This window comes from Euleptes europaea, chromosome 7 (genome assembly GCF_029931775.1).
Source record: "Euleptes europaea isolate rEulEur1 chromosome 7, rEulEur1.hap1, whole genome shotgun sequence".
NCBI classification, from domain to species: Eukaryota; Metazoa; Chordata; class Lepidosauria; order Squamata; family Sphaerodactylidae; genus Euleptes; species Euleptes europaea.
In genome coordinates this window covers 87,932,705-87,957,859 of record NC_079318.1, presented here as the reverse complement: position 1 = coordinate 87,957,859, position 25,155 = coordinate 87,932,705, and the positions used below count along the sequence as shown (strand labels likewise).

The 25,155-nt window shown below is 47.3% G+C and overlaps 2 protein-coding genes across 3 annotated transcripts in view; one reads left to right on the top strand and one right to left on the bottom strand.

Moving 5' to 3' along the window:
- Positions 1–22,069, top strand: part of FLRT1 (fibronectin leucine rich transmembrane protein 1) — a 47,712-nt gene extending 25,643 nt beyond the window's left edge. For both annotated transcript variants that reach the window (XM_056853846.1, XM_056853845.1), the window contains exons 2-3: positions 17,628–17,977; positions 19,731–22,069. In XM_056853846.1, coding sequence (XP_056709824.1) covers positions 17,672–17,977; positions 19,731–21,425 — 2,001 coding nt within the window. In that variant the 5' untranslated portion in view covers positions 17,628–17,671 and the 3' untranslated portion in view covers positions 21,426–22,069. The remainder of the gene's footprint in view (positions 1–17,627; positions 17,978–19,730) is intronic.
- MACROD1 (mono-ADP ribosylhydrolase 1) overlaps positions 1–25,155 on the bottom strand; it is a 437,490-nt gene that overhangs the window by 356,019 nt on the left and 56,316 nt on the right. The window lies entirely within an intron of this gene.

Here is a 25,155-nt window from a genome sequence, read left to right as displayed (position 1 = left end):
GCCTGTTATTTGTGACTGTCTACCTGCCAGAGCGGTTGATCTGCTAGGCGGGCTGCCATTGGCTTTGCTGCTCTGATGTCACAAAAAGGGCTGTGGCTGCCTAAAGGCACTCGCTAACGAAGGGGGAAGTCTCAGGTGGAGGAGCAGCTTCAGTGACAAAGTTTTTTGGCACGGCCTACAAGCCGCTGGCTTTGAAGGGCATCTTATTGGAGCAAGTCAGCTGAATGGCTTTTGCAGCCTTGTCTCAAACTGTCACTAAATAACCCCTAACGGTTTTTATACAGGACTAGCAAATGCCCATCATTATGACAGGTATTGCTTGTGCAAAAGGGGTCTGAACACTAAGTCGCAGAGGTGGGGAGGTGGCTCTTGTACAGAAATAGTTTTTTTCCCGTTTTAAAATATTCGCTGTAAGTCGCAGGGGTGGAGAGGTGGCTCTTGTACATAAATAGGGTTTTTCCCCATTTTAAAATATTCGCAACTGACGGCCGTTAAGGAATCTGCTGAACGAAGTCCTGTGCAAAATGGAGACTTAAATGACATCATTTGCTCCACCGCATGGAGACACCCTCTCCTAAAGACAACCTAGAATAACATGCTTGCTAATGTCTGAAGTGTAGTTTCAGCATCTCCAGTTAATCTGTGGCATCTCCAGGTAAAGGTGATGTGAAAGACCTCCTCCTGAGACCCTGGGGAGCTGCTGCCATGCAGAGTACTGGCTGTGGCTCGGAGGCAGAGCATCTGATTTACATGGACAAGGTCCCAGGTTCAATCCTCAGCATCTCTAGTTAAACAGATCAGGCGGTAGGTGATGTGAAAGACTTCCTCCTGAGACCTGGAGACCTGCTGCCAGTCTGCGTAGACAATCCAGTGGTCTGATTCAGTATATAGCAGCTTCCCATGTAGTTAAAGCTCATAGTTAAAGCCAAGAGTGGTTTATGCTTGCCTTTATTTACATCCAGGGTGCATGATAACAAAAAATGTTGGTTCAATTCCTTCCTCCTCACCCCCCTACCTGAAACCAACTCTACATGCATGAAACTCAATTAGGTGCATTTTCTGTTCTTGTTTGCCACCCCACTCCTCGTTCCTTTCCCCTCCTTGACTCCCCCTGTGTCCAATCCAAAATTATAAACTCCGTAGTGCACAGAACCATCTTACTGTCACTAGGTACAGCACCGTGCACATGGGCAGTGCTACGAAATACAAACAGTCTATGTGCCGTAGCCCAAGCCTTCCTTCTTCAGCCATGTTCATGTTTCACCATGCCCTTTCTTTAAAGAAACAGATGTAAAATGCTATTATTGTACAATAAGTAGATGTGCCCCTGAGTATGTAAAGAGTACCGTTTTCTCGCCACTGAGCAAACACATACACTTTAAAAGGTTTCCTTCCAGAGCGTGGGTCAGCATTCATGCCCAGACGGAAGCCTTGGGCGCATCCGTTGTTAGAAACGGAGCTCTGCCTGTCCCTATGCCTCCCGTGACGGCATGCCAAGAACACGCTCCAAAACCTTTAAAGTTTGTAGCTTATAGTAGTCCTTGCATGCCATTACTAAACCTCATGGTTGTGCTCCATTCCCAAAAAAATGCACCTACTAATTTCCCACCACTGGATAACAAGCAGACGCATGGATGTGCTTTGCACAGACACATCTTCTGCCCGCATAGTCGATCCAAGTCTTAAGTTTTGCTCTTCTTGTTTCTGAGGAGGGTGGTGGCTTCCGAGGTTGTCCTCACAAGATCTTAGCGCTGAGCTGTCGAGCGGTTCAAAAATCAGCAAACTTTTATCCTAACATGAAAATATAAACTGCTCTGCCAGATCGCACCCGAAGCCCCTCTGGTCTTGTGACCTCTTTCCAATAACAGTCAACCGGATGAAAAGGGTGAGCATCGCTATTGTAATTCCAGAGGGGTTAACTGTGTTAAGTCTGTTGCAGCAAGAAACGAACAAACAGGAGCCTTGCGGCACCTCAAAAGGTTGTGGTAGAGACTGGAACTTCTGTTTCCACACCGCCACAAGTTCCTTGTTTGTTATCATTGTGACGGGACAAGCCCTTCTGGATCAGAGGTCTACCTTGTCTGGCATCGTGTTTCTGACCACGACTAGTTAGATGCTTCTGGGGGAGCCCACAAGCAGGGTGTGCAGGGTGAAGCCCCTCCCTTCTGTCATTCGGAGGTGTCCTGCCTCTGACCTGCGAAGGTCCTGAGCACTTTCATCTAATTCAGGTTCAGCAAGGCTTATTAATGAAGACTTAGGCTTGAGAGCCAGCATGGTGTAGTGGTTAAGAGCAGTGGTTTGGAGCAGTGGATGCTAATCTAGTGAACCAGGTTAGTTTCCCCACTCCTACACGCGAAGCCAGCTGGGTGACCTTGGGCTAGTTACAGTTCTCCTAGAGCTCTCTCAGCCACACCTACCTCACAGGGGTGTCTGTTGTGGGGAGAAGGTGATTGTAAGCCAGTTTGATTCTTCCTTAAGCGGTAGAGAAAGTCGGCCTATAAAAAACCAACTCTTCTTTTTCTTCTATGTTTAAAGAAGCATGCTTTTCAAACAAAGGGTGGGGTTCTAGGAAAAAACTAATTTCAGGGAGCCAAGGAGTGACAAAGGCCATTATTACAGGAGCATAGATTTTGACTAAATAATTACACATTTAAACCATGCTGTGCAACCTTAATGTGACTGAAACCTGGGGGTGGGGGTATTTGGGGAGGAAGCATCAGCTGCCCTCTTTGGGTTGCTTGAGAAGCTGGAATGAGGTGGCAAGCTGTGCCCTTGGCAACCTGTGCTTTCAGTGCCCAGTGTGTTAGCCCTCCAAGGCAACTGGTTGGCTACTGCGTTAAGCAAGATGGTGGACTAAATGAACCGCTGGTGGGATCCAGCAGGGCTCTTCTTATGTTCTTAAACTAATTACCTGTATCTGGCGAGCCAGAGTGGTGTAGTGGTTGAGAGCAGTGGCTTTGAGTGGTGGAGTCTAATCTGGAGAACTGGGTTTGATTCCCCACTCCTCCACATGAAGCCAGCTGGGTGACCTTGGGCCAGTCACAGTTCTAATAAGAGCTCTCTCAGCCCCACCTACCTCACAGGGTGTCTGCTGTGGGGAAGGGAAGGAGACTGTAAGCTGGTTTGATTCTTCCTTAATGGCAGAGAAAGTCAGCATATAAAAACCAACTCCTCCTCCTCCTAAGGAACTGAGCTAGGTTATATGTAACACATTTTTAAAAAAATAAGTAAATGTAGTTATCCAACGGCTAAGATTGCTGATAACCGTGTTAAAGAAACAATTAAAAAGAGGAGGAAGCCAATCATGAAGGTGAAACTAGGCAATCATATTTCAAAGAGGGCCAATCCAGAACAACCCGCTGAAATGAAGATGTGGGATGTACCTCTTATCTAAGAGTGCAGGAGACAAAAACCAGTGGCCAGATGACAAGATTCCTTCGCAGAATGCAAAAATAGCCGGATGGCAGATAGAAGTGAATTAATGCCTGCCAATTGGCACCCAAGGGGATACTTGCCAGAAAGATGTGTATGTTTTTTTAAAAAAAAAACATTTCAAAATAGATTCTTCTGAAATTCCTCCCCCTCCCCTGAATTGCATTCTAACTATAGGCCAGTTCCCATGGTTCCATCACAACTCAGGCATCACACCGAGAACGTGGATCCAGGTTGGGCTCAGTTCTCCAGCTGCGTTCGGTGGGACAAGCTCAGGTGGCCACACTCCAAGAGAAAAGCTGGGGAAGGAAGCCAGTGTGGAGCAAAGCTGGGAATGCTGGCATCAATCTGGGGAGACTTGAGACTCAGCATCCCCACTCAGCCATCAGTTGCATGGGGTAACCTCTCAGCCTGGCCTGCCTCACAAGGTGGTTGTGGGGACAAAGTAGGAAACGAGGTGCACGTGCACGACCCTCGGGAGGAAGGCCAGGACAAAAGTGTTGTTGGCAAGAAAGGAAAACCCGCCCTTAGAATCATAGAGCTGGAAGTTACCACCACCAGGGTCATCTAGTCCAACCCCCTGCACAATGCAGGAAATTCACTACCTCCCTTCCTTTAGTCATCATCATTGCAGTGTCTCTTGTCCACTTGCTATGCCTTATAGTCTGCACAACAGCAGTAGGATCTACAGGAGAGTCAGCGTGGTGTAGAGGTTAAGAGTGGCGGACTCTAATCTGGAGAATCGGGTTTGATTGCCCACATCTCCACATGAGCGGCAGACTCTAATCTGGTGAGCTGGGTTTGATTCCCCACTCCTCCGCATGAAGCCTGCTGGGTGACCTTGGGCCAGTCACAGCTCTCTCAGAACTCTCTCGGTCTCGCCTACCTCACAAGGTGTCTGTTGTGGAGAGAAGAAGGGAAGGAGATTGTAAGCCACTTTGAGACTCCTTAAAGGTAGAGAAATGTGGGGTATAAAAACCAACTCTTCTTCTGCTGCTTCTTCAAGTCCTATGAGGAAGGTTGAAGGAGCTGGGTATGTTTAGCCTGAAGAGGAGAAGACTGAGAGGGGATATGATAACCATCTTCAAGTACTTGAAGGGCTGTCATGTAGAGAAGGGTGCCGAGTTGTTTTCTGTTGCTCCAGAAGGTCAGACCAGAACGGGTTGAAATTAAATCAAAAGAGTTTCCGTCTAGACATTAGGAAGAATTTTCTAACAGTTAAAGCGATTCCTCAGTAGAACAGGCTTCCTCGGGAGGTGGACTCCTTCCCTGGAGGTTTTTAAGCAGAGGCTAGATGGCCATCTGTCAGCAATGCTGATTCTATGACCTTAGGCAGATCATGATAGGGAGGGCACCTTGGCCATCTTCTGGGCATGGAGTAGGGGTCACTGGGGGTGTATGGGGGGAGGTAGTTGTGAATTTACTGCATTGTGCAGGGGGTTGGACTATGTGACCCTGGTGGTCCCCTCCAACTCTATGATTCTATGATTCTTCTTGTACTGGGTTGATTGAGATAATGCACAGGAAGTGCTTCGCACTAAAATACTATATAAATGCTAAGTTATTATTAAGTAAAAGGATGACGCTTGCTTCTGTTCCCTGAGGAACAATGAAAAACACTGTCCTTGGAGCACGCCACATTGGGGCCAAAACAATCGTTCTGCTGGGCCCATACTGATGGGCTCTGGCACGGGAGTGCAATGCTCAGATATACATTGTAAACACATGGTGAGGCAGCTGTGTGAGACAAGCCCTTCCTCCACACCCACACACCCCCCTCAACAGTCTTAATGACACACATTTTGCTAGCATCTAATAAAGTCTAGAATTAGCGCTGCATAAACTGGCACCCATGCACAGCCGCGTAATACAGATGAGCTCCCACCAACGTGTTTGAAACACCGCTCTCCACGCGCTTGATTAAAAAGGTGGATTCCCCCCCCCCATTTTCCCCATACAGCGTTTGTCACATGCTCCTGTGCTCCTGCATTCCACATTAACTAATCCAGACCTTTCACAATTGTCAGTTTGGATTAGAATCGCCTCTCACTGCTCTTTAAAACATTCTGCAAACGGCGAGGAAGGAGACTAATCGTGTAAAGCTCCTTAGTAAGGTGGCAGCGTGATGTGACGGTGGTAGCTAATCCATAGGTGAGCCGTGGCCTAAACGGAGCGCAGCCATGCAAAGCAGTAGCCACATTTGCGCAGAATGTGGATCACGGTTATACTGACTTGTGGAATGTATTATGGGCAGGAATGCATCCGAGGCCACGGCTGCATTTCTGTTGCTTCAGATTAGAGGCAGGCAGAACAGTTTCGGGAATGTTTTTGTCGGATTTGTGAGACGGGGGATGTGCAAACAAGCTGGTCTGGTCTCGTATGACTGGTTCGTTTCTGCAGTACTCCGTAAAGAGACAGACTGTACTTTAAAATGAGAGACATGATGCTCAACTGCATGCTGGAATACATACGCAATGCACAAGAGTCATTTCAGCCACTGCCGAGGGAAAGAGATCTGTGCTTTTGAATAGGGCACACGCAATGCGCGGTTTAGCCATTTGCAGGCTGTATCATGCACAATGCCTAAATATGATTTGATCTGCATTGTGAAATTTGCATATCTGCTCATGCGAGTCAGTATCCCGAATGTGAGATGCCAGAGTGTCAAAAGATGAAAATGTGTGGAAAAAAACAAAGGAGCATGTTTTACAAATCCCTAACTTTTTACAAAAACCTGAGGTTTCTTGCATACGGAACTTGGATAGACGTAGTGCAGAATTTTTTTAAAAAATCCCATTTGACTTTTGCTCATTAACAGCCTACAATGATTGCTCTTTTATGGATGGACAGAAATGGGAGGCTTGCCCATAACCACCTGCTGAGTCAGTAGCATGTGTCCAGATAGGATTCCAAGATCGTTTTGCTTAGTATTTCTTAAACACCAACGATATGTTGACTGTGTCTTGGAACACAGGAATGACAATATCTCCTGACCAGAGGACTTGCAATATAGTCAAATGGATAAGACAAAGAAAGGGGGCATGGCAAAGACGAGAACTGGCAAAGGAACGGAGTCTCGAAAGATTCAGCGGTAACAGTGCAGAAAGAATGCGAGGCTCCTGCCAAGTTTGAGAGGCAAAAGGTTGGGCAAGGCAGAGTAAGGTGGGAAATAGCAAGAACACTGGAAGCTGACTTACACCAGGTCAGACCTTATCACCATTTGTCTAGCCGAGTGCTGTTTATTCGGGCTAGCATCAGGTCTCGGGCATAGAAAGGTCTTTCCCAGTAGCTGACACTGGAGATCCTTTCAACGGAGATGCTGAAGAACGAACTTGTGACCTTCTGCATGCAAAGCAGGTGCTCTGCCACTGCCCATTGCTTAGGAAAAGTAAAGGGAAGGCAGGTTTTTGGCAGGAGGGGAATAGCGAAGCACCTCAAAATGCAATGCAGTCAGTGGCAGGGTGGCAAAGCAAAAGAGTGATTCCAGGTGCCAGCGGTGCTGTATCGAGCTGCCTGGCACTGGAGTCAGATCACTGGGAGCCAGCATGGTGTAGTAGTTAAGAGCAGTGGTTTGGAGCAGTTGACTTTAATCTGCAGAACCGGGTTTGATTCCCCACTCCTCCACATGAGCGGCAGAGGCTAATCTGGTGAACTGGATTTGTTTCCCCACTCCTCCACATGAAGCCAGCTGGGTGGCCTTGGGCTAGTCACAGCTCTCTTAGAGCTCTCTCAGCCCCACCTAGCTCACAGAGTGTCTTTTGTGGGGAGGGGAAGGGAAGGTGATTGTAAGCCGGTTTGATTCTTCCTTAAGTGGTAGAGAAAGTTGGCATATAAAAACCAACTCTTGTTCTTCTTCCTTTAGCTCAAATTTCAGATTTCAAATACCTTTATTGGCATAGTACAATCTGCAGTATATAAAAGGATAAAAGTTAGCGTAAAATAAAATTAAAATAAATCATTCCTTAATGTTGTGATTCTACTTCCGACTAGATTCCCATTGGTTGACTACTATTGTCAAAATATTTGCCACGTTTTTGGTTATCTCAGGATCCTTATCAGCTAATAGTTTGTAAAGTATTGTCGTATTATTCAATGAGAAGTTCAGAACTATAGGTTTTATTAGGTTTCCTCTTGGGGAATCATAAAGATGGCAGTCCAAAAGAATATGAGTCAGGACATCCTACACCACATCCGCAGACCCTTTCAGCGTAAGGCGTTTTCAGGAATCTGCCATGAAGGTTCGCTGAAGGCAATGAATTAGTCCTAGCCTGCATAAAGACTTTCCTGATTTTAGGATTGTTAAAATGGTCCAGGTAGTTTAAATGGAAATTAGGTGGAAGACCAAAGTATTGAGGTGAGCTCAATATTGGCTTCTTAGACTGGCAGTGGCTCTCCAGGGTATCAGGCAGAGTCTTTCCAACCCCATCCGAAATCCTTTGCCAGGGACTGAACATGGGAGCTTCGGCATGCAAAGCAGGTGGTGGTGGAAAGTGCTGTCAAGTCACAGCCGACTTACGGTGACCCTGTAGAGCTTTAAAGGCAAGAGACGAGCGGAGGTGGTTTTCCGCTGCCTGCCTCTGTGCAGCAACCCTGGACTTCCTTGGTGGTCTCCCATCCAAGTGCTAACCAAGGATGACCTTAGTTTAGCTTCCGAGATCAGAAGATATTGGGATAGCCTGGGCCCTCTAGGTCAGGGCATGCAAAGCCCCAACCCTGGCGTAAAGAGACTCCAGTAGCACCACTACTTCCCCTTGAAAGAAGAAGAAGAAGAGTTGGTTTTTATATTACGACTTTCTCTACTTTCTCCACTTAAGGGAGACTCAAACCGGCTTACAGTCACCCACCCTTCCCTTCCCCACAACAGACTCCCTGTGAGGTGGGTGGGGCTGAGAGAGCTGTGCCTAGCCCAAGGTCACCCAGCTGGCTTCGTGTGTAGGAGTGGGGAAACAAATCCAGTTCACCAGATTAGCCTCCGCCGCTCACGTGGAGCAGCGGGGAATCAAACCCGGTTCTCCAGATCAGAGTCCACCACTCCAAACCACCACGCTTAACCACTACACCACGCTGGCTCTCAGCACACAACAGTGTAAAGAGGCCATTTGGTTTGTACATCCCACCTCTTTGGGGTTACCAAGGGTCTCTTCTGGTTGCAGCTTTGCCCTCGTACCCCACAAAATCCTGTTGCCGTTGTAGCATGACACAGTTATAGCACTGAGAGAGGATTTCAGCTGTCCCGTCCACGCCTTTCACTCAGTCCGCACAGACAGCTAGTGCCAGCCATCTTCCCCAATCATCCCTTGTTAATGCAGCCAATGATTGCATTAGTTCTCTTAGCAGAAGCGTCATGCTGAGGGGGCTCACAGCCGCTTCAGGGAGGTTAAAAATATTGTCTGAAGCAATTTACGGAGTTTGAAGGGGGGGAATCCCACGGTGGGTTGTTTTAGTGAAATCTGCAGCGATCGTCACAAAGAGGCTGTGGAAAGCGTGTCCAGTCGGGCTCTCGTATTTGACACTGTGAAATATTGAGCTATAAAGGATTTTATGTCCCATAATGGAGAATATGGCCAAAGTAAGAGTAAGCCAGAGGGAGATGGGGGGGAAGTGGGGGGGAGAGAAAAAGATAGGCAGTGGGAAGAGAAAGAAAAAGGAAATGTAAAATTTATAGAGGAATTGAATGCATAATGAAGTCAAGGCAAGTGAGTGGTTTCTGGTGATTTAACGGGCACTGGCCCAGAAAGACACCTTGCCGACTCAAATCTTCCATGAAAGGGGCCTTGTAAAAAATAACATTGGAAGGAGTTTAACTCAGCCGAGGTTAAAAGGGATGCGCGGGAGCTCTGTAAAGGGTAGCCTTCTGTAGCAGAAGCTGCCAACGTCCCGCTTGAGCGAGTGCCCAGCTCAGCAAGGCAGGGACGGAAAGTCAAATCTGGAAGGACGGACTGAGGAAGCATTCAGATCAGGGGAGGAGGCAGACAGAGCAGGGACAATAGATGAGAGAGCTGGAGAAGCCATGGAGCAAATGAGCAGAACCGATTAAGGCCGCTGACATACACACCGCTTCTGTACACAGAGATTTCTTTTTTTTTAGTCTTGGGAATGCTTAGTCGCGGCAAGGTGCTCTCATGTCCTGTAGAATGAGCAGATAAGAACATAAGAAGAGCCCTGCTGGATCAGACCAGAGCTCCATCTAGCCCAGAGTCCTGTCTCACGCTGTGGCCAACCACCGTGATCCGGACTGGAAGAATGTTTTACGTTCCCCAGCTGTCAAATTGAATATTTCGCCATTTCTTAAAAAAAAACAAAAAACACACACAGCCATTTTTTAAAAACCACATGTATGTCGCTATTACGAAATCACCAGCATCAGTCTGCTTGACCTAGGGCTAAGAGCCTCAGAGAAGAAGAAGAGTTGGTTTTCATATGCTGACTTTCTCTACCACTTAAGGAAGAATCAAACTGGCTTATAATCACCTTCCCTTCCCCTCCCCACAACAGACACCCTGTGAGGCAGGTGGGGCTGAGAGAGTGTGACTAGCCCAAGGTCACCCAGCTGGCTTCATGTGGAGGAGTGGGAAAACAAATCCAGTTCACCAGATTAGCTGCTGCCGCTCATGTAGAGTGGGGAATCAAACCCGGTTCTCCAGATCAGACTCCACGGCTCCAAACCGCTGCCCTTAACCATTACACCACGCTAGGATGTTGGTTGGGGTGGGTGTACAACTCCAGTTGCACTTTCTTTTGGGAAACTGTACCGATTAGTTTCATACTCAAGCTAGGGTTAGGTGAAGAATACTGTGGCTGAAAAATCCCTCCCTATGACTCAGTGCATGTGTGTGGTGTACATCTCTCTCTGCCATAGTATGCAGCATGGCTCACTTGCCTGGGCTGCATTTGTTCTCTCTGCCTACAGGAGGCTGAGAGTAGTCAAGGGCTGAGGTTTTAGAAGGGATCGACCATTTCAGACTGCAGGGGGTAGACTCTAGTTTTTAACATTCTCAAACTTTTTTTAAAGCCCCCCCCCAGCAGAGAAAAAGATTATTTACCTGCTCTTTGCCTACTATACTAGGGAGCCAGCATGGTGTAGTAGTTAAGAGCGGTGGTTTGGAGGGGTGGAGTCTGATCTAGAGAACCAGGTCTGATTCCCCACTCCTCCACATGAGCGGTGGCAGCTAATCTGGTGAACTGTGTTTGTTTCCCCACTCCTCCACACGAAGCCAGCTGGGTGACCTTGGGCTAGTCACAGCTCTTTCAGCCCCATCTACCTCACAGGGTGTCTGTTGTGGGGAGGGGGAGGGAAGGCAATTGTAAGCCGGTTTGAATCTTCCTTAAAAGTGGTAGAGAAAGTCGGCATATAAAAACCAACTCTTCTTCTTCTATTTACAAGGGTTCTTTTTAACATAGGGGAACCTTTAAAATGTGATTCCTCCACCCACACTCTGCAGTAATACCCCAATACTCTTCCCCCCTCCTCCAAAATGGAAGAGATAGCCATTTCAGGAACTAGGTTATGGTGGCCATTAATGGCAGCAGAATGGGAGACAGACAACTCCAAGCCCTTTGGGGCACAATTAGCCAGGGAGTTCTCCAGCAAATGCCCCACTGAAGGAGGAAACAAGCTCTTGTGTCTCTCCAATTCATTGCAACAAGGCTTGAGAAGAGGATTTTTGAATGGATTGTGCATTGTGTTAATTAGCAGGAGAGTGGGTGGGCGTTTGGATTTTCTACTTTGGACCCCAAAATGATGAGCTGGTGCTGGAGGGGGGGGGAGAGAGATGTGCAGTGTAATCCTAATCAGAGAAATAAATCACACTGAGTTCAATGAAACTGCCTCCCTAGCAAATGTCCACAGCGTTGCAACCACAGGGAGCCTGAAGGTTGGGAAGAGCTACATAGATCAGGCTGGGTGGATAATAGTACTTCTGAAACCTGCAATTTGGGTTGTTCACTGGCAGACTAAATATACCTGGGCCAAGACATCTTTGCCCCTGCCAGCCTTCAGGTGTGCTCTCTCACACACACAACACACACCCTGCCGCACACTCTTCTCCCTTTAGGTCCTCTCTCCCTTTCTCAGCGAGATCGAAGAGAATAAAAATCGAATGCCATGAAGCAAAGCCGATTTACTGGCCTTAATTTGATCGGCTGCATTAATTGCGTAATATAAACAACTGGGGCATAAAAGAGCAGCCAAAAGCAAGAGGCTCCCTTTCAGGGGGGGCCCAGGACTGCCAAGAGGGGGGAACCGGGGGGACAAAATTCTCTGGGCCCAAATCAGCTGGCAGGTCCTTGAAGCCAGTGCCATGCTGCACTCAGAATGTATCCAATTTATTTTACTTCGAATGCAGTTCTGCACTGCAGCCACTAAGGGGGCAGGGAAGGCAGAGAACAGTAAAGCACTTTCAGCTCACTGTGCCTTTCTGCAACGTTTACTACAAGGAGGAAATATTTGCATATCTTGCTATACTAGAGTTGCCAGGTCCCTCTTTGCTGCCGGTGGGAGGTTTTTGGGGTGAAGCCTGATGAGGGCAGGGTTTGGGGAGGGGAGGGACTTCAATGCCATGGAGTCCAATTGCCAAAGTTGCCTTTTTCTCCAGGGGAACTGATCTCTATCTGCTGGAGATCACTGGTACTAGCAGGAGAGCTCCAGATAGTACCTGGAGGTTGGCAACCCTATGCTATACCCATCAACCAAGCCAGCACTGCAGTAAGGCAAGACCAGCCAGCTCAGTTCATGGCCGCAAGAGTCATTGCCAGGCTGCAGCCTCCAAACAAGGTGGTTATTTCCAGCAGTCTGTTTCCCTCTTCCTTTCCTTCCATCCAGTTCCATAGTTTTGTCTGCTCAGCCAGATCTTCCCTGTTAGTGTGTTGTAGAAAATACAAAAAAAAAACCTTTAATCTTTACTTAATTTATCTTCCTCTTTTCCACACTCTTCTCTTTCATTTTGCTCTCATCATTTCATGATGTGCTTTCATTTCTCTCTCCCCCCTTCTAATTCCCTCCCATTTGTTTGTCAGTCTTGGTCTCAACTCTTTCTCATCCCTGGCTGGCTACTTAGAACATACTTAATGGTAGTATAGCAGCAAACCCTTGTTAATATTATGAACAGAAGCAGGGGGGAGTTAATATTTCTCCACAATCTATCAAACAAGTAAAAGGATGCACCCCACCCTTTACATGCATTGTAATGGAATGTTAATCTGTTTTAGTGATTACACATGTGGAACAGAAGTTAAACCCCCCAATTAGATTTAATTACATTTTAAACACTGTACAGGCAGTGGGTTGTTGTTGTATTGGTGGGACATCTAATATCCCTTTGTAGATGCTGCTTTGCTATTGTAGACATTAAGCTTCATTATATTTTCTAAAAAGATTATGTTGTTTGTCATATATGTTAGCAAAACCAATCCCAGTAATCCCAGCATTTCTCAACCAGCACCACTACATAATCAATTCACCCTTGCTTTTGTAATAGGTAAAGGTACAAGGGTAAACCAAAAAAGATTTACATACTAAAGATTTATTGTGATATGAAGTTTTTGTGAACGACGGCCCACTTCATCGGATGTACCCTATATTGGTACACATATGTTGTATGTGTGCACAAATATAAAACTACAAAATTAGATACATGGTTTGGATCATGAGGGTTTTGTATATCCTGCAAAACACAGCATGAAAGTAACCCAGATTCTGGAAGAAGAGAATCCATGCGGAATCTCACATTCTGCATATTTGCAAAGGGGAAAAAACCAGTCTTGTTGCTGGAGGATACAGTCCTCTTAGAAGCACCACAGCGGAGTTTAGATACCAGCTGCATAAGGGGGAAAAGAAATCTTGCCAACAGCAGGACGTGCCAGAAATCAGGGAACTGGTGCGGGTGCCACCAGAGAGCAGGAGAACGTGAAAGATGAGACTGACCCAAGAAAAGCCCCCAGCAGGGAAGCGATCTGGAAAGAGAATAGTGGCAACAGAGAAGCAAGCAAACGAATTCTTTGGCACAATGGCCTTTGCTGGGGAACACACTGGGTCACAAGTGCAGGACAGGTGGAGGAAGGAGAGGGGAGGGGCTGGGACTCAGTGGCAGAGCATCTGCTTGGCACGCAGAAGGCCCCAGGTTCAACCCCGGCATCTCCAGTTAAAAGGACCAGGTAGTAGGCGATGAGAAAGACTTCCACCTGAGAGCCGCTGCCAATCTGAGTAGGCGACACTGACCTTGATGAACCAAGGGCCTGATTCAGGATAAGGCAGCTCCATGTGCCAGGAGCACACCCTCCCTCGCCCTTCGGCACATCTTAATGTATGCAATGTTGTGGCTGCGGCTCCCCGGTGGCCAGGGAGGGCTGTTGCACACCAGTCTTGCCTCTTCTCTTAGACTTCTTATTAACCGAGATGTATAATTTCATCTGCCCCCCTCTCTGTGGTTTGACAGGTGCCGGCTGAAATTTGAAACTTAGGCGGGGAGCGACTTTGGAGGTGACGGAGTCGGTTGCAGGCTGCTTTTGGGGTTTGGTAGGCGGGGAAGGGAGGCCCTTTTTGGAGAGGCTGCTTTTAGCCTAGTGGCAGAAATGACAAGACCTTGCCCACACATGCGAAGTAACCCTGGCAAGACCCGTTCTGCTTATTTACTGCCCATAAATACAAGACTGATAAAGTTGCTTTTGATTGGGGAGGGACTACAAGATTTTGTAAATTATCATAAGAACCTAAGAAAGGCCATGCTGGATCAGACCAAGGCCCATCAAGTCCAGCAGTCTGTTCACAATGTGGCCAACCAGCTGCTTCTAGGAAGCCCACAAACAAGACGACAGCAGCAGCACCATCCTGCCTGTGTCCCACAGCACCCAAGATAATAGGCATGCTCCTCTTATCCTGGAGAGAATAGGTATGCATCATGACTAGTATCCATTTTTACTAGTAGCCATGGATAGCCCTCGCCTCCATGAATATGTCCACTCCCCTCTTAAAGCCTTCCAAGTTGGCAGCCATTGCCACATCCTGGGGCATTCTCTGCAGGCTAAACAGCCCCAAGCGTTTTAACCGCTCCTCATAGGGCAGTTGCTCTAGCCCCCTGATCATTTTGGTTGTTCTTTTCTGCACCTTCTCAAGCTCTGCAATATCCTTTTTATAGGTGTGGTAACCAGAACTGTACACAATTCACAGTGGGTAGCCGTGTTAGTCTGTCTGCAGTAGTAGAAAAGAGCAAGAGTCCAGTAGCACCTTAAAGACTAACAAAAATATTTTCTGCCAGAAAATATTTTTGTTAGTCTTTAAGGTGCTACTGGACTCTTGCTCTTTTCTAGAACTGTACACAGTATTCCAAGTGTGGTCTCACCATAGATTTGTACAAGAGCAGTATGATAGCAGCACTTTTATTCTCTATTCCTCGTCTAATTATGGCAAGCGTGGAATTTGGCTTTTTTACAGCAGCTGCACACTGGGTTATCCTGGTTTCTGAGCCCTCTCTTTAATTTTAATTGTGTACCATCATGTCGCAATCAACTCATGGCAACCTCAGGACTGTGGGGTTTTCAAAGCAAGAGACAGACAGAGGTGGTTTGCCATTTCTATTGCCTGCCTGCCTCTGTGTAGTGACCCTGGAATTCCTTGGTGGTTTCCCATCTGAGTACTAACCAAATACTAATTAAGTACTAACTAAGTAGGGCTGACCTTTCTTAGCTTCCACCTCAGACAGGATTGGGCTAGTCATGGCTTTTCGAGAGCTGCTACATAGTCCTGCCTTAGACATATTCATTTGTCTTCTTGGAAGCAGCCCCAGTTCTTTGAAACCAGAGCAAGGCGCGCTCCCATTGTTATAAAGAGTTGCAAGGCCATCTTGTTTGCCCTTTGTTGGAACTTAAGCTGGACTAGGCTGGACAAGGAAAATAAGGGCCTGTTGGGGGAAACTGATGTTTCGGGGTTCTTTTAATGTTTCGCCTGCACTTTTGGTTAAGTAAGTCTCTTTCAGAAGTGCTATATGCAGCAAGAAAGGCAGGATTAAAAATTGTTTTAATAAATAAGTAGCTACTTCCTGTATCAGTCCACTCCAAGAGCACTCCTATTTTTCCCTTGCAACAGTGCCCTGCCATTAGTTCCGATTCTGAAGGGAAGAGGTGCAAAGCAGCAGCACGGTAGACAATTCCTTGCCCTCGTCTAATTTTTGAAAAAGGAGTAATCCTGCAATGGGATCCAGTTGTACCTTTTGTATTCTTGAACGGGAAAGAGTATGAGAAAGCCCTGGAGGTTGATCTGGATGACTCCATTAGTTCCCTTCCAACTTTTGTGACTTTCAGACGTGCAAACCGATTGCTTGCAAGGCAGCCGTAGTCACCAAATTCCATTGCAGGTAGGGTGAGGGGTGGAGAAGAGCTCTGATTAAAATCCAATTAAAAATACAATCGATGCTTTCACACTAATTAAAGTTGTTGTTTTAAAAGGCCTTGAAGCCTCTCAGGCACTTAGTTATCAAGTTTGGTGCTTCCTAACAAGATGAAACAAGAGGCCAAGATGGCTGACATGCCCCCTCCCTAATTGTATTTGTTGTCTCGTCATGTGTATACCAGTTGTTGGCATATACCAAATCTGTATACACCTGAAGAAAGGATCTAGCTGTCTAGCGGAGTACCAGATTCTGGATCGAAGAGCTAATTCATCCAGAACATGCAGAAATAACCTTTCTATAACTGTACCATTTCAGCTTTTGTTGCTTTAAGGTTTTTGAAGTGTGTTGGAAGGGGGAGGAGATTCAAAGAAGCAAGCCTCCACCTGCTGCTTGAAATACTCTTAAGTATTTGAAAGGCTGTCACTTAGAGGAGGGCAGGGAGCTGTTTCTGTTGGCAGCAGAGGATAGGACTCACAATAATGGGTATAAATTATGGGCGGAAAGATACCGGCTGTACATTAGGAAGAAATTTTTCACAGTAAAAGTAGTTTAGCAGTGGAATCATAGAATCATAGAGTTGGAAAGGACCACCAGGGTCATCTAGTCAAACCCCCTGCACAGTGCAGGAAATTCACTACTACCTCCCTCCACACACCTCCAGTGACCACCCTACTCCATGCCCAGAAGATGGCAAAAAAAAAAACCAAAAAACCAAACCAGGATCCCTGGCCAATCTTGCCTGGAGGAAAATTGCTTTCTGACCCCAAAGTGGTGATCGATAAGCATTATCCTGGGCACATAAGAAAGGGCCACAAGAGCCGAGCACTGACTCATCCCTTCCTGCCCTCCCTCTCATGATCCGCCTGAATTCACAGAATCAGCATTGCTGTCAGATGGCCATCTAGCCTCTCCTTAAAACCCTCCAAAGAAGGAGAGCCCACCACCTCCTGAGGAAGACCGTTCCACTGAGGAACCACTGCCTAGGGAGGTGGTAAGCTTCTCCTCTCTGGCAGTCTTGAGGCAGCAGCTGGACGAACAATTGTCAGGAATGCTCTAGGCTGATCCTGCATTGAGCAAGGGGTTGGACTAGGTGGCCTGTATGGCCCCTTCCTACTGTATGATTCTTTGAAATGGGGGAGCAATACCCATTTTTGGTTTCTGCACAGATAAACACAAGCAGTGTTTTGCGGTTACACTGTGCATTGTGGGACAGGCATCCTCAACATGCCGAGAGGAACTGTCATCACTGGGTTTTGAAAAAGGTTCTGGGATTAATCCCTGGTTTGAATTATTTATATATATGGTGCCCTTAATCCATACATGGTAACCCAAAGCCATAGCGGGAACCAAACAGAGGGAAATGTCAAGGAAATAAATATATCTTGACAAGTAAATAATAAGATATAAGCCAGCAATAAAAGGAAAAGAGGGAAGGGAAGGGAGGTCAGCAGAGGGAAACCAGGGTCTTACAGGCCCTGCAGAATTGCTTCAGGTCCCACAGGGCCTGGATCTCACCTGGCAGAGCGTTCCACCAGGTTGAGACCAGAGCCGAGAAGGCTCTGGCACTGGTTGAGGACAGCTGGGTATTTTTTGGGCCAGGGATCACCAGTAAATTGTCACCAGCTGAGTGACTTGGCAGTCTTAGAGATGCAACCATCTCTCAGTCTAACCTACGTGGTAAAAGTGGTAGGGGGAGGAGGATATAAGCTTGTCATGTGCTCATCTTCTGTCATGCGCTCATGTCCTATCCTTATAGGACAGGAAATAACATCTAGGTTTTTTTTAAAAAAAAAATCTCTCTCCCTTTTGCAGGTTCCAAGGGCCAAATCCAGGGTCAGCCTCGCAGCCCAAGCGCCATGGCGACCGCCTCCCCAACTGCCGCCGTGGTAACGGCGACTGTGGTAACCACAGCAGCGGCCATGGACTTGCGTGATTGGCTCTTCCTCTGCTATGGCCTGGTTGCCTTCCTGAGCGAGGTGATTGACAGCACCACCTGCCCGTCAGTCTGCCGCTGTGATAACGGCTTCATCTACTGCAACGACCGGGGCTTGACTTCCATCCCGGCGGACATCCCGGATGACGCCACCACCCTGTACCTACAGAACAATCAGATCAACAATGCCGGCATCCCCTCTAACCTGAAGAACAAGCTCAATGTTCAGGTTGTAGAACTAAGGCCTTGCTTGAAAGAGGCCATCTTGGTCTTTTGTTCATTAGTTATTCCTGACTATAGCCTAGCCACTTTCCCCTACCAAGATGCAAGAGTTGTACAGAATAAGCCTTTTCTTACTCCCCCAAAAAACATCTGGGGAGGAGCCCCAAACCTAAAACTTTTGGGAAGAGGTTATGGCTCAGCGGTAGGGCTTCTGCCCTGAATACAGAAGGTCCCACGTTCAAGCCCTGGCATCTCCAGTTAAAAGATCAGGTGATGTGCCTGGAGACCCTGGAGAGATGCTGCCAGTCTGAGTAGACAATACTGAACTTGCTGGACCGATGGTTTAAATCAGTATAAGGGAGCTTCATGTGTTCATTCAAAAGTTGCAAGTAGGATTATTTACGAAACTTGGGATGATTGATACTTTCCCTGTTTGAATACAGGTTGCTTCTTGATAATTTGGGGGTCTTGAACCACAGTCCTGTGAATACTCCCTGTGTGTATGTGTGTGTGTTTGCCATCAAATCACAGCTGACCCGTAGGGTTTTCAAGGCAAGAGAAATTCAGAGGTGGTTTGCCATTGCTTGCCTCTGCGTCGCGTCCCCTGGTATTCCTTGACAGTCCCCCATCCAAATACTTGCCAGGGTTGAGGCTGAGAGTGTATGACTGGGCCAAGGTCACCCAGCAAGTTTCCATGGCAGAGTGGGGATTCGATCCTGGGTTTCCCAGACCTTAACCACCACACCATGCCAGCCCTCTAAATACTCCTAATGCCTTATCCTAAATACTGTGAGTGCTCAAGGCATTGATTTGGCAACCCATGTTTTCTTATCTTGAAGATTCTTCCAGATGTTGACAGCTCTCAGAACGTTTGCAAGACTAGTTTGACATGTCCAAACCTGCCAAGTCAACTCATGTTGAGTTTGAAGTGTTTAAAATAAAAAGAGGATAGAGGATGCTGGGGAAGGGGGGAGGAGGCAGCACATGCTTAAGGCCCCAGGTTCAACGCCTGACACCTCCAGTTAAAAGGATCTCAGGGAGCAGGTCTTATAAAGATAACTTTAGGCCTCAGAGAGGTGGTGCTGGGCAGAGTAGACAATAACAGGCTATGTGGACTATCCAAAAGTTCGAATGGATATAAGGAAGCTTCATGCAGTGCTTGGTTAATACAGTTACTTGGGCTTTAGATACTTGACTTGCATATACCCTTTTATTGAGTTCTAAAACATACCCTGCCTTCTATTTTTTTAAAAAGTATTTGGGACAACTTACTATAAGAATATGATAATACGTGTATTAAAAATGATTAACAAAACTAATTCAACCTAGAGCAGCAACCGCTAAAGAAACGACGACACCACTTACGTCTGTACCTCCATACAACCCATTTTGGAAATCAAAATATCATATTGAAGCTTTAGGGCTCAAGTGACATTTCAGTTTTGGGGTGGATTTCTGGGTAGGCTTGTCATGCTTGAACTTTTAGTAACGATCTGGTCTTTTCACAAAAAGTAGCTTTTGAAACTTGGATCTTTGTTCTTTAACATTAAGTCCTCGAAAGAACATGAATGTAATAAATTAGACCCCATTTCCAGAGATACGGTTTATGACTTCTAGTGTGATGAGCGGAGTATTTTAAATAAACTAGAACTAAAAATGAACGTTTCGGAGATTTAACTTGATATTTGAGTTATGTGCAATTTCCGGTTTCTCTCCGCTTCTGTCTCGTTGAATCTCACTCTTAATTCCATTCCCACCAGGTCATCTACCTCTACGAAAATGACCTAGATGAATTCCCCATCAACCTCCCTCGTTCCCTGAAGGAACTTCACCTCCAGGACAACAATGTCCGCACCATCGCCCGCGACTCCCTGGCGCGCATCCCTCTACTGGAGAAGCTTCACCTGGACGACAACTCCGTTTCCACTGTCAGCATCGAAGACGACGCCTTCGCCGACAGCACACGCCTCAAGCTGCTCTTCCTCTCGCGCAACCACCTCAGCAGCATCCCGTCCGGCCTGCCACGCACCCTGGAGGAACTGCGACTGGACGACAACCGGATCTCCACCATCCCCCTCCACGCCTTCAAGGGGCTCAACAGCCTGCGGCGCTTGGTGCTGGATGGCAATCTGCTGGCCAACCAGCGCATTGCCGATGACACCTTCAGCCGCCTGCAGAACCTCAGCGAACTGTCGCTGGTGCGCAACTCCCTGGCCGCCCCGCCTCTCAACCTGCCCAGTGCCCATTTGCAGAAGCTGTACCTCCAAGACAATGCCATTAGCCACATCCCTTACAACACTCTGTCCAAGATGAGGGAGCTGGAGAGGCTGGATCTATCCAACAACAATCTTACCACACTGCCCAAAGGTCTCTTCGATGACCTCGACAGCCTCTCTCAGCTCCTGCTGAGGAACAATCCCTGGTACTGTGGCTGCAACCTCATGTGGTTGCGGGACTGGGTCAAAGCCCGCGCTGCTGTGGTGAACGTGAGGGGGTTGATGTGCCAGGGCCCTGATCGAGTCAGAGGCATGGCCATCAAGGACATAACGAATGAAATGGATGAGTGCTTCGAGGCGGGCCCGCAGAGCAATTCGGGTCCGGCGGTGGCCAAGACAACCGCCAGCAATGCGGCTGTCACAACCCCACAGGGCTCCCTTTTCACCCTGAAGGCCAGGAGGCCAGGCATCCAATTGCCGGACTCCAACATAGACTACCCAATGGCCACGGGAGCCGGGGCCAAAGCACTGGTTCTCAACGTCAAGCCGTTGACCGCTGACAGCATCCGTATCAGCTGGAAGGCAATGTTCCCAGCGGCCTCCTTCCGCCTCAGCTGGTTGCGCCTGGGACACAGCCCAGCCGTGGGCTCCATCACAGAAACTTTGGTGCAAGGCGACAAGACGGAGTATCTGCTGACAGCCTTGGAGCCTAAGTCCACCTACATCATCTGTATGGTCACCATGGAAACAGGCAGCACCTACGTGCCTGACGAGACCCCCGTGTGCGCCAAGGCTGAGACGGCAGACATGTACAGCCCTACCACCACCCTCAACCACGAGCAGAACGTGGACCCGATGGCTGGGCTGCCGCTGGCAGGGATCATTGGCGGGGCGGTGGCCTTGGTCTTCCTCTTTCTCGTCTTGGCTGCCATTTGCTGGTACGTCCACCGGACAGGAGAGCTACTGACGCGAGAGCGGGCCTGTAGCAGAGGCAGCCGGAAGAAAGATGACTACATGGAGTCAGGCACCAAGAAGGACAACTCCATCCTGGAGATCAGGGGTCCTGGTTTGCAGATGTTGCCGATAAATCCTCACCGGGCAAAGGAGGAATACGTCATCCATACCATATTCCCTTCCAATGGAACCAGTCTTTACAAAAGTACCCACACCATCGGCTACGGCACAACTCGTGGGTATAGAGACGGCGGAATTCCAGACATAGACTACTCGTATACATGATGCAAAATTCCCTCCCTCCCACAAACATACCCCCCACCCAAACTTTTCCCTGTTTTTGCCCCCTCCTCATCACACACCCCAGGTTTTTTGCCAAGATGGAAAATTGCAAAGCAAAAAAAACGCAAAAAGCAAACGCAAACTATTTTCCAAGCAGAACCAGGTGGAACAAAAGGGAGGGGAGGGGAAGGAAATTTTACAAAACAAATTTGCCTATTTTGTAGGAAAAAAATACAAAAGTTTTAAAAAAGTAGACATGGATGGGGAAAGAGACATAATTTATATTTAATATACCAGATTTAAGGGGTGGGGGAGAAAACCAACTCAGACCATCAAGGAACATTGGGTTTGTTTTTCCTAAGGGTGGAGGGGGGGGGGGTAAAGGGAAGACTTGGAAAAGAGAAAGCTAAGCAGAAAAAACAAACAAAAATGCTACCTGTTTTATCTTTCTTCCTGTATAAATCTTCTATTTTGTTCAGGGGTTAGATTATAAAAACCACATCAAAATGTCTTTCCTAATGGCTAAACTGTTGACTGTACAGGGGGAGAAAACTAGTGTGAATCTTTGGAGAAGGGCAGTCGTGGCTCCGAGGCTTCCTTTTGGTTCCCCATAATTCTGCTTTCTTTACAGGTTCCAAGTTTATCATGAAAGTTATCATGATGGGGGGGGGAGTCCACCGTTGGGGAGTTTTTTTGGGAGTTAACAGAAACAAACTCCTTCTTCCCCTACCTTTGATCCCTTTTCCTTTGTTGCAACGGAAGAATCCTTCAACCTCGCTCTTCTGCTTCGCACAAACTGATCGTAGGGGTATCCATTTCGTTACCTCGTCACACATTTATCCCTTGGGACAATCAATCATTCAAGATTATTCTCTTCGTAGGAATAATTCAACATGTAGCTCTTTGTCTTTTTAGCAAAAAACAACAACAAACAAACAAAAACTGAAGCGGAAGTGGATCGCGCGGCGTCTTCCAACCAGCAACAGGTTCCTTCCGAGGTGGGAGTCACAGAGTCCTAAACAAATCTCAGGTTCACATAGAGCGTGAATTGTTTTGAGATGTTCAGGAAGGAGAGAGATGCGAATTTTGGCTCAGGTCGGTTCAAAGAGGGCAGGCTAGGCCATTGGCCAAGATGGTCAAGGGTTTTATTTGGTCTTCTGCTGATGCCTCTGTGTAAACACTGTTTTGACCCTTCTCTTCATAGGATAAGTTTGTATGTCCAAATGTACATCTATGAGTGTCACTATGGGCAAATCCCCAGAGCTACAGTCATTTGATATGCTAGTGGGATATGTTCTGAGTGTTTCTTCCTGGGCTTGTATTCGCAGCTTGTGAACCACAAATCCAAACAAATCTTCTATGGCATGTGACCTGCAGGTGGGTGACAGGCCTCTTATTTTGTTTGGGCTTCCCAGGGACAGACCAAAAGCACATGGCGGATTGAGCCCTGTTTGAGCTGCTATACAAGGCTGGTGGTCTCGCTGTCACCTTGGTGGGTCACAGGCGGTGTAGGCAAGTCCGAGTACTTGAATGGCTTTCCAAGTGAGTTAGGTTCCTTGTAGAATGATCGGAAGGATTCGAGGCTGAGGATAACACCAGAACAAGAAATTTCCTCTACGATGTCAAGTACTTGAGCAGGTCTGGTGATGAAAACCCCTAAAGAGGTCATGTTGGAAGTGCCAGGAGGTCAGAATGAACAACAGGGAATGGAGGGATCTCCTATTGTTGATGGTCACCAGCAAGGTACAGGGCTTTATCTTAGCCAGTTAGATATTTGATCTATGAGAAATGGGCTGGGAATTGACTGGTAATGCACACACAACTGTACGTGGGAAGCTCCTGGTTCAATCCCCAGCATTGCCAGTAAAGAATTTGCAGGGGGGGAAGGACTGGGAAAGAACTCAGCTGGAGAAACCCTAAAAGGAATAAAGCTGAGAGCAGTTGATAGTATGATAGACCATTGGTATGAAGGAGCTTGAAAGGTTACGAGGTTTTTGTTGTTGTTGTCAGTCCTACACGCTTTTGCTTCCCCTGTACCCGCAAATGAATTGAAGAGACCTACAAGAAGTTTAGGATAATGGGTGTAGTGGAGAAGTTGAAGGATTCCTTGATTTTCCTTAGAAAAGGAGGAATAAAAACACAGAACTGATGGAGGATAAGTCTACTGTGGCCAGTATCTAACTGGAACCTCCACGTGCAGAGAAAGTTCACCTCTGTGTAACCAGAGGATGGAGGGGGGGGGGGAAACCCACAGGGCGAAAGGCCATTATTTCCATGCATCTCAAGAGCTTCTTATTTGGCTGCCATTAGAAACGGAAAGCTGCGCTAGGTAGACGGTCCGACATAGCCAGGCAATCCCCAGAGCTTCCAAATGGGCCACAAAATTCAGGAAATGAGTCCTGTACTGCAGACCCATCTTTCTTTCTACTACCAATCATGCCTGTTCTCACAGCATTAACACCAAAATATTTCTTTCTTTTTTTTTAATCTGTCAAGGTATAGAAAAGAATCAGGCTGGGGATGATTAAGTATAATTTTACACCAAAGAGCAGTGGCAGGCAGGAACCCCACCCAGTTAAACAAACTTGTTCCCCAAACGGGGAGCCTAAGAAAGGCTCCAAGGGCTTGGTGGGCACAACTTACGACCTTTCTGAACAAATGCTGCATAACATCCATGAAGGGTGGCCTATCAAGTAGAGGGAAAGGGGAGGAGCTTCGTGGTGTAGAGAGAGAGCCAGCGTGGGGCAGTGGTTTGGAGCGGTGGACTCTGATCTGGAGAACCGGGTTTGATTCCCCACTCCTCCACATGAGCAGCAGACTCTAATTCGTTGGTCTGGATTTGTTTCCCCTCTCCTACACATGAAGCCAATTGGGGTGACCTTGGGCTAGTCACACTCTCTCAGCCTCACCTACCTTACAGAATTTCTGTTGTGGGGAGAGGAAGGGAAGGTGATTGTAAGCAGGCTTGATTCTTCCTTAAGTGGTAGAGAAAGTGGGCATATAAAAACCAACTCTTCTTCTTTTCCCATTGGGCTGAAGTAGGCGGCAAAACATTTTTCAAGGCCCTGATGGGCAAACGGAGTTTTTGCCAAAAGGCAAAATATCACCCGGAAACCCTGCCCTCCCGCATTGTCGGCCCCTCCCGAGACCCAGGTCTTCTCCAAAAGCAAACGAATCCCCAGATGACACTTGTTAGCAGTCACTTCACGTGTCATTCAATGAACAGCCTCTCTCTCTCCCCACCCCCATTTGCCTTCTCATGTGTATGAAAATGCAACGTTTCAAACCCCTTAATTTCCGAGAATGGCAATAAATGGGATTAGCTGGCTAACTGGAGAGCAGGCAATAAATACGCCATTAGATGCGTCTTTTCCTAGGAGGCCTCTCCTCACCACTTGGTCTCTCTGACAGGCTTGTGTTCCTTAATAGCGACAATAATAAGCATTCAGAAAAATGCTTTTTAAGCTGCTGGTGACAAAACAAAGTGACAGGGGAGGGGAGAGGGGGAGAAAACAGAATAAGCGAGAAGCTTTTAAAAGCCAGGCCAACCGCCGCAACAATGGGAAAATAAAGATTTTGTATCTATCAATTGCCCAGTGGGCAACGCATCCCTCTGCATTACGGCGAAACTCAAAAAAAGCCCGTTCTTGCCAGGCCTATTTTCTGGCTGTGCCCCAAATAGCAATAACTCTAGATTTCTTTTCCACCCCCTTTTTCTCAATCCCCCACCTCT